The 15798-nt window shown below is 42.3% G+C and overlaps 1 protein-coding gene across 1 annotated transcript in view; it reads left to right on the top strand.

Moving 5' to 3' along the window:
- The first annotated feature begins 1710 nt into the window (after positions 1 to 1710).
- UBE2G1 (ubiquitin conjugating enzyme E2 G1) overlaps positions 1711 to 15798 on the top strand; it is an 87678-nt gene continuing 73590 nt past the window's right edge. The window contains exon 1 of the mRNA XM_061390755.1: positions 1711 to 2141. Coding sequence (XP_061246739.1) covers positions 2096 to 2141 — 46 coding nt within the window. The 5' untranslated portion in view covers positions 1711 to 2095. The remainder of the gene's footprint in view (positions 2142 to 15798) is intronic.

The raw sequence follows: 15798 nt of genomic DNA, 5'->3' as shown, positions 1-15798 counted from the left end.
TATGTAACCCCCATAGGTGGCAGGCCACCAGGCTCCTCTGTCCCTGGGATTCTCCAGGCAAGAATACTGGAGTGGGTTGCCATTTCCTTCTCCAATGCATGAAAGTGAAAAGTGAAAATGAAGTTGCTCAGTCGTGCCTAACTGTTGGCGACCCCATCGCCTGCAGCCTACCAGGGCTCCTCCATTGGTGGGATTCTCGGGGCAAGGGTACTGGAGTGGGGTGCCATTGCCTTAGGCTTCACAAAATCTGGGTTAGCTTCTTGGAGTTGTTTCCCACAGGAGTCCAAACTTACTCCTTTTTATTAAACGGTCGATTTATGTTTTTATTCAGATTGTTTATTTGTTCTTTTTAATTCTTGTTCTTGCGGGGAGAGTGAGCACAGTTTTTTCAGTAATTTTTTGAGTCAATAAACTGTATTAGAACCTGCTCCGTCTCTGGCTACCTTACCTGGAGCTCGGAGACTGTAAGCCCTTTGAGGCGAGGAACAGAGCCATCCAGTTCAGGTATAAGGTTAATGCGGCTTTAATAAATATTTGTTGAAGGAACAAATACAAATTTGAGCGCCATTCAGATCAGATCAGATCAGTTGCTCAGTCGTGTCCGACTCTTTGCGACCCCATGAATCGCAGCACGCCAGGCCTCCCTGTCCAATACCAACTCCCGGAGTTCACTCAAACTCATGTCCATTGAGTCGGTGATGCCATCCAGCCATCTCATCCTCTGTCGTCCCCTTCTCCTCCTGCCCCCAATCCCTCCCAGCATCAGAGTCTTTTCCAATGAGTCAACTCTTCGCATGAGGTGGCCAAAGTACTGGAGTTTCAGCTTTAGCATCATTCCTTCCAAAGAAATCCCAGGGCTGATCTCCTTTAGGATGGACTGGCTGGATCTCCTTGCAGTCCAAGGGACTCTCAAGAGTCTTCTCCAACACCACAGTTCAAAAGCATCAATTCTTCGGCGCTTCACAGTCCAACTCTCACATCCATACATGACCACAGAAAAAACCATAGCCTTGACTAGACTGACCTTTGTTGGCAAAGTAATGTCTCTGCTTTTGAATATGCCATTAGGTATCATTTTTTCCTTCTGCTTTGTCTGTTTATTGAGACTGTGTTACGCAAGGCTGTGGGAATAAGGGTGAGAGGAGGTAGAGTGATTTTTTCCAAACTTTAGAGCCCACACTTTGACTTTACATAATAGATGCCTTTCTGGACATTTTGTACTGTGTATACCAGATTTTGCTAATCTCAACTCACTTTACACATAGAGATTACTAACGATGTTTAAACATTTTGTACTATGAGATGCAGAGCATTTTTCTTGAAGAATCTGTGTATCTTTCTGTAAAGTGAATTACCAGCATATATGAAGTCTATTTTGGGGGTGTGCTTAAAATGGGGCACACCAGTACTAAGTTCGGCTTTAACAATGACTAATTCGCACACCCTGTGTGCTGTTGGGCGCTCGCCAGCAACTAGGCACCTATCACTTCTCTTGGCCCTTCGCTCCCTGCTGACCACCTGCTTCGACTCGGAGGCGGCGTCTTGACACTCCGCGACCTCTCTGTCATGGCGTCCGCGGGGCGTCTGCCGCCGGGGCCAGGCACTTGGCCGGGCGGCGACCTTCCCAAGATGGCGGCGACAGAGGCCAATTCGCGTAGGGGGCGGGGTTCCGCCTCCGGAGGCGGAGCAGGAGGCAGAAGGGTCGGGCTAGCGGGCAGGCTGCTTCCGAAGTAGGCAGCCTCAGCGCGCCTGCGCGGAGCGGCCCTGCGCGCTGTGAGGCTGTGGCGGGGGAAGGCACCGGTGGGGCCGACGGGCGGGTTGAAGGAGGGAAGCGGGCGAGCGAAGTCCCAGTGCGCGCCGCGGCGGCACGGGTACCCTCCCCTTCCGGGCGTGAGGCGCTGTGAGGAAAGCTGAAGCGAGCGGACTCGCACCGGCAGCGAGGCGCCGCTACCGCCGCCACAGCCCAGCCTTCCTCGGCTTCGGCGCTCCCGTCGTGGGGGCCCGGGTTCCTCAGCACACCCAGCTCCAGCATCTCCGGAGCCTGTGCCCAGTTCTTCGGAAGCCCCGGCGCCAGCCCGGGCCCTTGGCGGGGAGGATGACGGAGCTGCAGTCGGCACTGCTACTGCGAAGACAGCTGGCAGGTGAGGGAGCGGGCGGCTGGGCGGCGGGCCGGGCCGCGATCGCGGCGAGCAGCTGCCCGCTTCTCCTCTCCTCCAGGGCGCTCCCTGGCTGGCGGGCCGGACGGTCGAGGGGAACGGCAGGCTCCGGCGAGATCGGGCGCGGGCCTGCGAGAGTGGGGAGCCTGGGCGCCGGTCCGGGCCGGGTCCATCACTTCTTCCCCGGCTTTCCGAGGGTGTTGGGGGCGGGGGCGCGCCCCAGCCTCGGCCCCCGGACGGGGCCTGGCACCACCGGGGATGGAGGGGAGCTTGTCCCCTCCCCCACTGTTCGGTGGGACGTTGCGGGGGAGGGGCTGTGGGTACCCTGTCCCGGCGGACCCTCCCTGGAGGGGCGGGTCCGGGCTCAGGTGCGCCCGAGACCGCTGGACCCCCCGAGGCAGGTAGAGCATCTGAGCCCGGCCGGCTGCGCGTCGCGGGCTCGGCTGTCTGAACCGCGGGGCGGGCAGCCGGGGGCAGGGTGGGCGAGAGGAACTGGCCGCGGGGCGGGTAGGTGAGGCGCGCCAAACTTCTGCCCGGGCAGCGCCGGGTCCGCGTAGTTGTGGCGGACAACAAAAGCGCCGGCCTCTGCGGCCTGGTCGCTGGCGCACGGGGTCTGAGAGCCCGGCGGGGCGCGGGACGCCGCCTCGCCTGCCTCCGCCTGGCACGGGCTCCGGCTGCGCCGCCCGGCTGGGGGAGGGTAGGAGCGGGCCGAGCCGAGAGCCGCTCGCTGGCCAGCTCGGGGCTTTGTGCTCCGAGCGATTCTGGCTCCTGTGCAGGCCTGCGGGGCCCCGGGGCTGCGGCCCGCGGGCTCTGGCTTGGGGCGGCGGCCGGGTCTGCCTCCCCAGAGGTGCCTGCGTCCCCCCTCCCCCATTGTCCCGGCCTCCGGCCGTTTGCGGCTTCCAGGTTGACTTTTTAGGGGGTTGGCTCCGACTCTGCTAGGACTGTGTGAGCGGAGCATGCGCATTGGAGACGTACGTGTGCGGAGTGAAAGAGGGGGAGGCGGGTTGGTGGCTTCACAATGCCTCCCCACGTGCTGCCAGATTTAAAGAGAAATGAACCAGCAGTTAGCTTCTGCTGCCCAACGCCCGGCGGCTGTCCTTCTCGATTCTGGCGGATCTTCACCTCTCCTCTCTACCGCCGGAGGCCCTGAGCCGTCGGCAGAACCTAGAGGCTGGAATGGACATCCGTTTTTGCAATAGGTTTACAAAGAGTTTGAGGTGCTGGTTAAATCACCTTTGTGACTTCTTAAGGAAAAGGTTGTCAGGGGCTGTTACAGGTTGTATAGTTAGGTTTATTATTAGACCATGAGCAAGCAAGTTTGGACACATACTGAAGTTCTGGATGGTCAGGGGGAGTGATCTAGACTGAATGGAGAAGTTCTGGTGATCTCTGTGTCCATCGCAAATAATGTATTGGACAAGCACTGAATGAATAACAACTTTATTGTATCTTGTAGTTGCAAACACAGCTTACTGTTCTGTGTTTTTTTTGTTTGTTTGTTTTGGTGGAAGGAATTAAGATGTTATTTTGTTTCCCTAAGAATTCCTTGATCAGAATAAGTTTTAATTATGTGAACTATTAAACAGTATTAAATATTAAAACAGTACTCAACTTAAATAATGGGAAAGGTGTGTATATATATATATTTATTTAAAGGTGTAAAAGAAGTTAAGCAGTTGCTGTGAAAATAAAGTATGACTAATAACAGTGTTAGCAGTAGCAGTATTTCAAAATTCTTTCCAACCTACTTGTGAACAGACTCTAAATTTTGATAGCCAGTTGGTTCAGTTTTGCACTCTTAAAAGATTAATCCCAAATATTGATAAAGACATTTTCCAAAACGCTTTCTTAACGGATGACTTTTTGTTAAGGCTTACCAAGATACGCTTTAAGGTTGGAGGACAGAATGATTTAGTTTGTAATCTTTCATGCCTTATTATAAAATTACTTAGCTGCCGATTACTTTTCTTGCCTTCTCAATCAGAAACAAGGACTGTTGTTAATATTTTCTTAAGTTTTTGAAGGATATTAATTAACATACTCAGAATATATGAAGTAGGCCAAGGCCAGTGCATTAAGCGAAATGTGAAAATATCAAGTTTATTGGAAAGACTTGATAACTACATACTGAAATAAAGGCCCTGTTTAGTCTTCAGTAGTACATTGTTTGAGCTTTTTGGTTCTTTAGATATCATTTGAAAACAGGAAAAATGGTAAACTGTTATCTCTTGAACTCATTTAGAGTGAATTTTTGAAAGGCTTAATAATAAATGCTTTAAAAATTGTGTAATATATTGAACTGAGTAGACACTCAAACCTAAGCCATTCTAGGTGGTAGAATTTTGGAAACTTAAAATAGTGGCCAACAGTGGTTAGTTTACTAAGCCCCTAGTCTACCAGTCCTTAAGGATTTTACTTTATTACTTGAGGGGAGAATTTATTTTGTGGGTTTGTTTTCTTTTGTTGGTAATTGTAATGAAGAACCCGGTTACTTTGAGAGTGAAGTGGAATGGTTCCTTGGGTTGCAGTTACTGTGGTGCAGGCCTATATACTATGTAATAGAATGTTAAGCAGTGTTCTTGGCCGCTACCCACCAGATGCCAGTAGTATACCGCCTCAGTTGTGACAACCAGGAATGTCTCTGTTGCCAGATGTCCCCCGAGGGACAAAGTCATCCGAGGTTGAAAAACCTCTGGTTTAAGGTGTTTTGGTTAAGACCAGAATGGCTGTTGTGAAGCAAGTAAGAAATACATTCATGAAATCAGATAGGTTGTATTTCTTTGTGGGTATTATTAGACTATGATTTACTCCTTTGCGAATTCAGCAGTCACAGTTCAGCTTTTGCAGTGCATAATGCTAAATACTAAGAAATTCCACAGCGAAAGAGATGATTTAAATTTTTCAAAAAGATATAAGCAGTGGTTAAAGATACAGAGGATAGAAAAGGTATCATCTTTCCACCCTTGACCCAGACTACTTTTTTTTTTTCGGAAGCAACCATCGTTGATAGTTTCTTGTGTGTTTGAGTTCAGTTCAGTCGCTCAGTCGTGTCCAACTCTGTGACCTCATGGATTGTAGCACACCATGGGGTCTTATGTGTTTATATGGGCTAATGTTTACTGAGAACTAGTATGTACCTGGAATTGTGCTGAGAGCTTTATGTATATATCTCATTTAATCCTCCTAATAAGGAAATTGAGGCTAAGAGAGTTTAAATTACTTATCCAAGGTCACACAGGTAGTAAGTGTATGAATCTATTCATATTCAGGACCTTCCTGTTAGAAGCTTTATTTTTAATTTGCAGCGTTGTCTTCCAGGGAGCAGCGATTTAATATAACTGTGAAATACGGTTTTATAAATTTAAATATTCAAGGTTAATTTATCTACTAACTACCAAAATGATTGGGGAAATATTCCCATCTTAATAAAATTTTATGCACAAAATAATGCACCCTACAATCTAAATGATATTCTTAAGGTAATCATAAAAGGATGTTTTAGCCACTGTTAGTTTAGGAGCAGCATTCTGCAGAGTGTCATAGGTTGAAAGCTGCACTAAGCTTTTTGGTGTTAGCAGTTAACTTGGGGAAAATGAATTGTACTAATTGGTCATATTCCCTACTCTAACCATACTTACTTTATGACAAGCATTTATAAAGAATAAGAGAATCTTTTTTTTTTTTTTTTTAAGATCACTTGAGGTTTTTTAACAATGACAACATAGATTTTCAGTAGTTGCTTTCTCATAGGTACCTGTCATTCCAAAACTAGGAAGAAGAATCTCTTTATGCAGTAACAATAAATAAATTGAACTCCTTTTATTGTAGAAAGTTTGATTGTATATTTTAAAGTAATCTGGAACATTCCCATATCTCCTTGGCTACCTATGTAAGTAGGTTGTGATGAATTATATGTGTTTCTCAGACTTAATGTGCAACAAAATCACATGGGAGTATGTTAAAAATACAGATTCCTGGCTTTACCTCCACAGAATCTTAGTCTACATGTCCAGATGGGGCCCAACAAAGCCAAGTCTTTAAAGCAGTTGTTTTTGTTGATTGTGAAACTGTGTTCTGAACCCCACACTTCAACAGTTTCCCTAAGCTATTTTGTCATCCCTCTGGAGGGCCTTCTGCAAGGAGTCCCATTCCTAGTTTTTGTGGGGTGCTGTGTTTTGTTACCCTGGTGTTCATAGGATATTGAAAGAATGGTGTTTAAAAGGAGGAATTCGATTTAATATTTCGTATTGGCCTTTCTATAATGTATTGGCACTGTGACATAAAATTTCATTAATAATCTTAAACAAGAAAAAATAGAGTATTGATTATTGAAAGGGACCACCCTAGTGGTAGAAGAAACTAAGGTGATGAGCACAATATTATTCTTAATGGTTGTAAACTCACATATTTAGAAATGGAAGAAAAGCCTAAAAGTAAGCCTTATATTGCATCAAATTACTATTTATTTTAATAGAGTTTGGGGAATTTTTAATTCCAGAAATCATTACACTGTTCCAGATATAATGCAGCTACTATATGCTGTCAGAAAAAAAGTATAAACCAAACAAACATTGTGGTTGAAGAAGGGATGTTAGATGACTTGTAAATCCCTGTAGTTGAGGGGGAGCATCAAGGAATTAAGCATCTAATGTTTTGTTACAGAATCTTACTTCAAAATATATACATATACATATATTAAATCATTATGTGTATATCTTACATACAGTGTTATGTGTCAATTCTATCTCAGTAAAGCTGGAAGGAAAATCTTTAGTTCTTGACATTAAGGAGTAAATATTTTAAGTTATAATTTCTGTTGCTCAGTGAATATTTTTGATATATAATGCAATTTAGTTTTTTATAAGTATTGGTAGTTTAAAATAAATGGTAGTTTAATTTTAAATTTAGAATGAACATACTTTCTATATTGTGTAACAGTTGATTTCACTTTCTCAAGTACCACTGAATATATCAAGATGTTGAGGTAAACATTTGTTTACCTATAATTTGTACATATTAGTTTATTAGTATAATCTGTACTTACTGTAAAGTAGTACTAAAGTATATGGTTTTATTATATAGTTTATATAAGTTAATATACTTTATATTTGGTGATGTGTGTGTATATAATGGTGATGTTGTGTATGTTAGTCGCTTAGTTGTGTCCGACTCTTTGCAACCCCGTGGACTGTAGCCCGCCAGGGTCCTCTATCTGTGGAATTCTCCAGGTGAGAATACTGGAATGGGTTGCAGTTTCCTTCTCCAGGGAATCCTCCTGACCCAGGGTTAGAACCCCGGTCTCCTGCATTGCAGGCAGATTTCTTATCTGAGCTATAGGGAAGTCCCAAACATGCCTTAAGTATTAATAGAGTGATACTGAGTATGGAAAATCTGAAAATCCTTTCACTACCTCAATATTACTGTTGCTTTTTGACTTTTCAGGTGAAGCGTGTTTGCAGGTATCAAAATTTTCAATCTTTGGGTTATTTGATCTTGTTTACTTTAGTGCAGGTTTTATTGAGCAGGGAATGCTAGTTTATTGTAAATTGTAGCAGGCTATGCTTTTGCTTCAAGCAAATAAAATGCTAAGCATTCTTTTGTTTTAATGAACTGACTTCAATTTAGGATGAAGAATTTTTCATTTCTAGATTATTGAGAAGTATTTTTGTTAGAATTTAAAACACTAGTTGACCTCCAAAAATCTGTTGAACGGCAACTTTGACTGGTTTGTAGGAAATAACTTTTCAGAGAAGAAAGCATAGTATTAATATATGCTTATGGAACCATTCTGGCCAAGCAAACATAATATAATTATATCTGGTTGAAAGCGTTTCAACTACAGAAAATTACAAATAAGAAAAAGCAAATATTTTGCAAATTTTGGTAATGAACATGAATTTTTGGTATGAACAGATAAATGAGGGGATAAGAATAAAATGCGTCTTTAGGAAATAAGATGTTATCTCTGTGTGTGTGTGTGTGTGTGTGTGTGTGTGTGTGTGTGTGTATATATATATATTTTTTTTTTGCACTAGTTCAAGATACTATTAGACTAATTCAGGTAAATCAGATTTTGTTTTTTCAGCTGTGCCATGCTTGTAGAATCTTAGTTCCCTGACCAGGGATTGAACCTGTGTCCTTGGCAATGAAAGTGCAGATCCTGGCCACTGGACAGCCAGGGAATTTCCTAAGTCAATTTTTTTTATCAGTGCTGTTCCCTTGATAGAGTTTGGCCCTCAGAGAAATTGCTAGGAAAAATTCTGTAATTTATTGCTGTTGCAGTAGACATGTGTACTTCTCTTTATGATGTGAAGTCCTAGAAAATTTTTGAAAAGTCAATTTTTGTAAGTAGAAATGTTTACCTTTTATTAAATGTTTTTATGCTTTTAATTATATTTTCAATTTTATATTCTTATATAAGATGTATTTTAACTAGGAGTTTATGTTTCAAGACAAAGTAATTCTAGACAAGGTAGACATGGCACCAAAAGCATGATCTATACAAGGTAGTATTGGTAAACTGGACATCATCAAAATAAAAAACTTCTGTTTGTGAAACACAAAAGAAAAAGCAGGCTGTAGACTGGAAGAACAAAATTACAAACTATCTGACAGAAGATTGTTCTAGAAAATATAGACCTCTTTAAAATTCAACAGTAAAAGAAAATGAACAGTCTGTTTAGAAAATGGGCAAAAGACATGTACAGACATTTCAGCTGGTAAATAAGCAAATAAAAAGATGTTCAACATCATTAAATACCAGGGAAATGTAAATTGAAACCACTGAGGTATCACCACATACCTATTTAGAACAGCTAAATTAAAACAAGTTAACACCACATGCTGGACAGGAGAAGCAGAAAAACTTCATCTCTCACATGTTGCTGGTGGGGATGTAAAATGGTACTGCCGCTATGGAAACAGTTTGCAGTTTCTTGTAAGACTAAATATACACTTACCATACAACCCATCAAGTACACACTTGGGCATTTATTTCAGAGAAATGGAAACTTATATCCTCATAAAAACTTATCTGAAAATGTTCATAGTAGCTTTATTAGTAATAACTGGTAACTGGAAACAACGCAGATGTCCTTCATTGGGTGAATAAACCGTGGTACATCTGTACTACGGAATATACTACTCAGAAATAAACTGATACACAAAACAACTTGGATGATCTCAAGGGAATTATGCTGAATGAAAAAAGCTAATCTCATAAGGTTGCATATTCTGTGATTCGATTTATATAAAATTCTTTTTTTGATGTAAAAAACATAGAATTGACAGTCAACCATTTTCCAGTGTGGTTTGGTAGTGTTGTTTATTCACAGTGTTGTAAAAAAACAACCCTCCATAACTCTTTCATTTTGAAAACCTGAAATTCAATAAGCAAATCTCCCTTTCCACTTTGACCCCAGCCATTGCTAACCACCGTTTTATGTTTACAGTTTCTCTGCATTTGATTCATATGAGTAAATTCATAGTATTTGTCTTTTTGTGACTGGCTTGTTAGCGTAAGGTTTGTTGTAGCATACAGCAGGATTTCCATCCTTTTGACACTAAATAATACTCCCTCGTATGTATGTATACCGCATTTTGTTAATCCATTCATCTGTAGGTGCATTTGGGTTGCTTTCCTCTCCTGTGATTATTGCTGCCATGCACATGGGTGTGAGATATCTCTTCAAAACCCTGCTTTCAATTCTTTTGAATATATAGCTGGAAGTGGGTTTGCTAGTTCATGTGGTAGTTTTTTTTTTTTTTTTTTTTACAGGTTTAATGGGTTTAATAAGTTTACCCCTTCAGTTCCTATTTGCAGCACCCAATATTCCTTTGAAACACCAGACAGAACCAGCAGTGGCCAACAGTCAAGGTCAGACCTCCAAAGTTTAAAAGTTCAGGTTCTCTGAGCCATGTGGTAGTTTTTTAAAAATAAACTTTACTTTTAGAACCAGTTTTATTTTTTATTTTATTATTTAAGTTAATTTCATTTCTTGGCCATGCTGCAAAGCTTGTGAAATCTTAGTTCCCCCACCAGGGATTGAACCTGGACTCTGGCAGTGGAAATGCCGAGTCCTAACCACTGGACAGCCAGGGAATTCCCTTTAGAGCAGTTTTAGATTCACAGCAATCTTTCTGTTCTATTTTTCCATTGCCCTATACAACTGTATATCAAAATAAAAAGTTTAAAAAAGCCACTTGTAACCAGAGCATTTTTATCAGTCTTTTTTCATGTAAAGAAGTCCTTTTTATTAATAAACTTACTATCATACTTAGATAAGCCTACAGTGTGCCTGCAGTGCCACCTGTGACCTGGGAGACCTGGGGTTTGATCCCAGGGTTGGGAAGATTCTCCTGGAGAAGGGAAAGGCTACCCCCCGTGCCCCGTCCCCCCAGTATTCTGGCCTGCAGTCCATGGGGTCACAAAGAGTCCTGACAGGACTGAGAGACTTTCACATCATACTTAAAAATGTAGCAACATAGTTGCCATATTAACACTTTCAAGGAATAGGAAGCTGCAATTGAGATAAATCTATAGTTTGAGGTAGAAATTCCATCTTAATTTTAAATAATCTTTGTTTAAACTTCTTGTGCTATTGTTTGGAAAATGGGAGAAAGGATCACTATAAAAGCTCATTTATTGAGCACTACTGTTCAGTTGCATTGAGAAACACGGAGAGAATGCAAAAGATAATTGACCTGGTATTCTTGCCTTGAGGTGCTACATTTAATAGGCGTTGATGGACATGTAAACAAAATTATAATGCTGTCAGTTCAGTTCAGTCCCTCAGTCGTGTCGGACTCTTTGCGACCCCATGGGCTGCAGCACTCCAGGCCTCTGTCCATCACCAACTCCCGGAGCATACCCAAACTCATGTCCATTGAGTTGGTGATGCCATCCAACCATCTCATCCTCTGTCGTCCCCTTCTCCTCCTGCCCTCAATCTTTCTCAGCATCAGGGTCTTTTCCAATGAGTCAGTTCTTCACATCAGGTGGCCAAAGTATTGGAGTTTCAGCTTCAACATCAGTCCTTCCAGTGAATACCCAGGACTGATTTCCTTTAGGATGGACTGGTTGGATCTCCTTGCAGTCCAAGGGACTCTCAAGAATCTTCTCCAACACCACAGTTCAAAGGCATCAATTCTTCTGTGCTCAGCTTTCTTTACAGTCCAACTCTCACATCCATACATGACTACTGGAAAAACCATAGCTTTGACTAGACGGACCTTTGTTGGCAAAGTAATGTCTCTGCTTTTTAATATGCTGTCTAGGTCGGTCATAACTTTCCTTCCAAGTAGTAAGCGTCTTTTAATTTCATGGCCGCAGTCACCATCTGCGGTGATTTTGGAGCCCAAGAAAATAAAAGTCTCACTGTTTCCATTGTTTCCCCATCTATTTGCCATGAAGTGATGGGACCGGATGCCATGATCTTCGTTTTCTGAATGTTGAGTTTTAATGCCAAGTTTTTCACTCTCCTCTTTCACTTTCATCAAGAGGCTCTTTAGTGCTTCACTTTCTGCCATAAGGGTGGTGTCATCTGCATATCTGAGGTTATTGATATTTCTCCCGGCAATCTTGATTCCAGCTTGTGTTTCTTCCAGCCCAGCGTTTCTCACGTTGTACTCTGCATATAAGTTAAATAAGCAGGGTGACTATATACAGCCTTGGCGTACTTCTTTTCCTATTTGGAACCAGTCTGTTGTTCCATGTCCAGTTCTAACTGTTGCTTCTTGACCTGCATACAGATTTCTCAGGAGGCAGGTCAGGTGGTCTGGTATTCCTAGCTCTTTCCGAATTTTCCAGTTTGTTGTGATCCACACAGTCAAAGACTTTGGCGTAGTCAATAAAGCAGAAATAGATGCTTTCCTGGAACTCTCTAGCTTTTTTGATGATCCAGCGGATGTTGGCAATTTGATCTCTGGCTCCTCTGCCTTTTCTAAATCCAGCTTGAACGTCTGGAAGTTCACGGTTCACGTACCTTTGAAGCCTGGCTTGGAGAATTTTGAACATTACTTTGCTAGCATGTGCAGAAGGCAATGGCAACCCACTCCAGTACTCTTGCCTGGAAAATCCCATGGATGGAGGAGCCTGGTAGGCTGCAGTCTGGTAGGGTTGCTAAGAGTCGGACATGACTTGAGCGACTTCACTTTCACTTTTCACTTTCCTGCATTTGAGAAGGAAATGGCAACCCACTCCAGTGTTCTTGCCTGGTGAATCCCAAGGACTGCGGAGCCTGGTGGGCTGCCATCTATAGGGTCGCACAGAGTCGGACACAGCTGAAGCAACTTAGCAGCAGCAGCAGCAGTTGCTAGCTAGCATGTGAGATGAGTGCAGTTGTGCAGTAGTTTGAACATTCTTTGGCGTTGCCTTTCTTAGGGATTGGAATGAAAACTGACCTTTTCCAGTCCTGTGGCCACTGCTGAGTTTTCCAAATTTGCTGGCATATTGAGTACAACACTTTAACAGCATCATCTTTTAGGATTTGAAATAACTGGAATTCCATCACCTCCACTAGCTTTGTTCGTAGTGATGCTTCCTAAGGCCCACTTGACTTCACATTCCAAGATGTCTGGCTGTGGGTGAGTGATCACACCATCATGATTATCTGGATCGTGAGATCTTTTTTGTACAGTTCTTCTGTATATTCTTGCCACCTCTTTTTAATATCTTCTGCTTCTGTTGGGGCTATACCATTTCTGTCCTTTATTGAGCCCATCTTTGCATGAAATATTCCCTTGGTATCTCTAATTTTATTGAAGAGATCTCTAGCCTTTCCCATTTTATTATTTTCCTATATTTCTTTGCCCTGATCACTGAGGAGGGCTTTCTTATCTCTCCTTGCTATTCTTTGGAACTCTGCATTCAAATGGGTATATCTTTCCTTTTCTCCTTTGCTTTTTGCTTCTCTTCTTTTCACAGCTATTTGTAAGGCCTACTCAGACAGCCATTTTGCTTTTTTGCATTTATTTTTCTTGGGGATGGTCTTGCTCCCTGTCTCCTGTATAATGTCACGAACCTCCATCCATAGTTCATCAGGCACTCTGTCTATCAGATCTAGTCCCTTAAGTCTATTTCTCACTTCCACTGTATAATCATAAGGGATTTGATTTAGGTCATTACCTGAATGGTCTAGTCGTTTTCCCTAATTTCTTCAATATAATGCTGTATAAGTACATAAACACAAGTAGAAGGAGGACAAAGACTGAGGAAGGAGTATTAATTGTGGGAGGGTACAGTGAAGTTGGAAAATCATAGGGAAAGAGCTATATTTTGGATATAGCAGAATCAAGATGTCAGTTCTTTAAGAGTTTAACTTAAATATTTAAAAAATACTTGGCATTTATCAGTGTAGAAAAATTAGTAATTAGAACTATTTAGCATGACAGAAATTTAATGTTGTGAGACTTAAAAACAAATAGGGGTTTGGAAATGCCGGGCTAAATGAAGCACAAACTGGAATCAAGATTGCCGGGAGAAATATGAATAACTTCAGATACACAGATGACACCGCCCTTATGGCAGAAAGCGAAGAGGAACTAAAGAGCCTCTTGATGAAAGTGAAAGAGGAGAGTGAAAAAGTTGGCTTTAAAACTCAACATTCAGAAAACTAAGATCATGGCATCCGGTCCCATCATTTCATGGCAAACAGATGGGGAAACAGTGACAGACTTTTATTTTCTTGCGCTCCAAAATCACTAAGATGGTGACTGCAGCCATGAAATTAAAAGACGCTTACTCCTTGGAAGAAAAGCTATGACCAACCTAGATAGCATATTAAAAAGCAGAGACATTACTTTACCAACAAAGGTCCGTCTAGTCAAAGCTATGGTTCTTCCAGTAGTCATGTATGGATGTGAAAGTTGGACTGTGAAGAAAGCTGAGTGGCAAAGAATTGATGGTCTTGAACTGTGGTATTGGAGAAGACTCTTTAGAGTCCCTTGGACTGCAAGGAGATCCAACCAGTCAATCCTAAAGGAAATAAGTCCTGAATATTCACTGGAAGGACTGATGTTGAAGCTGAAACTCCAATACTTTGGCCACCTGATGCGAAGAACCGACTTATTAGAAAAGACCCTGATGCTGGGAAAGATTGAAGGTGGGAGGAGAAAGGGATGACAGAGGATGAGGTGGCTGAATGACATCGCTGACTCAATGGACACGAGTTTGGATAAACTCTGGGAGTTGGTGATGGACAGGGAGGCCTGGAGTGCTGAAGTCCATGGGGTCGCAAAGAGCTGGATACGACTGAGTGACTGAATTGATAACTCTACTGAAGATTTCCAAGAAAATAGTCTGGACACAGCTTTTGAGGGATGGCAGTAATTTGTAATTTAAGAAATTTTGTATAGAACCTGTCTGCTTGCTTACTTCACGAGTATATAAAAGTGGAAGGAGGGCAGAAAGGAAACGAGTCATTCTTCATGATCTTAGGACTTCCCGTATGTGGTCAAATTCAGTTCTTACAGCAAATCTTTGGAGTAAACACCTTTCTGGGATAAGGAAATTGAGGTTCAGGGCTTCCCTGGTGGCTCAGCGGTAGAGATTCCACTTGCTATGCAGGAGACGCAGGTTTGATTCCTCCGTTGGGAAGATCCCCCGAAGGAGGGAATGGCAACCCCACTTCAGTATTGCCTGGAGAATTCCATGGACAGAGGAGCCTAGCAGGCTTCAGTCCATAGAGCCACAACTGACCAGCTGAGCACAATTGAGGTTTTTATTATGTCTGGTATTCCCTGGAGCTAATCCCGATGGAGCTGGCTGGCAGAAATATATCTGCTAATGAAATTGAAACCCTTTCCTTATCAGTGGTTTCTTTAACATTTGGGGCTTCTTAGACGCCTTTGAGAATCTAGTAAGCATTAGACCTTCCTTTAGAAAAGGCACACACAGTTTTGGGTATAATTTTAGAGGGTTTTCTGATCTCGTGAATGAGACTTCTGCACATGTAATGCTCTCTCTTACATCATTCACTCAGCAAATTTGATGACAATTTTGTGTGTTATATAGGGATGCCCAAAATGAATAAATTATTCTTGTATTCCAGAAACTCATAGTCTATGGAAAATTGTCAGAGGGCTGCTTTAGCACACTGTGCCAGAGGGAGTCGGGATGTTTGCTTCTGCCTGGACGTCTTCGGAGAAGTTGGTGGCATTTGTGCTTGACTTGAAAAGGATGTGTAAAATTTGATCATGCAAACTTAAGAAAGGATTTAAGGCTGAGAGAGAAGCACAAGCCAGACATAAGACTTTCGCTGAAAATAAGTCACTGTGGTTGGAGTATATGATGAACCGAACTAGTGGGAAGACAGTATTTGGAAAGATTGGTTTCATTTGTGGAAGACCATAAAGATACTGAAGCATAGACTTTTACCAAGGAGGGGAGAAGTGATGTGATCCAAGTGTGTTGGACAAATGCTTCTCCTTATCTGTGGTGAAAGACCAGGTTTAATAAATTTTCCAATTCATTATATAATGATTCTTTAAAAAACAATAAACAAATTATTAGAAAGATGAAATAAAGATAGATTCTAGTCAGTACTTTATAATATTAGATTCATCAGATAAAATGACTGTCATATTGTTCTCTGAGTGTCTAAATGCTTGCTGTGGCTGACGGTCACGGACCAGTAAGTTTGGT

This window comes from Bos javanicus, chromosome 19 (assembly GCF_032452875.1).
Source record: "Bos javanicus breed banteng chromosome 19, ARS-OSU_banteng_1.0, whole genome shotgun sequence".
Lineage (NCBI taxonomy): Eukaryota > Metazoa > Chordata > Mammalia > Artiodactyla > Bovidae > Bos > Bos javanicus.
Note: the sequence above shows the minus strand (reverse complement) of the source record. Positions and strands in the feature narration are given on the sequence as shown.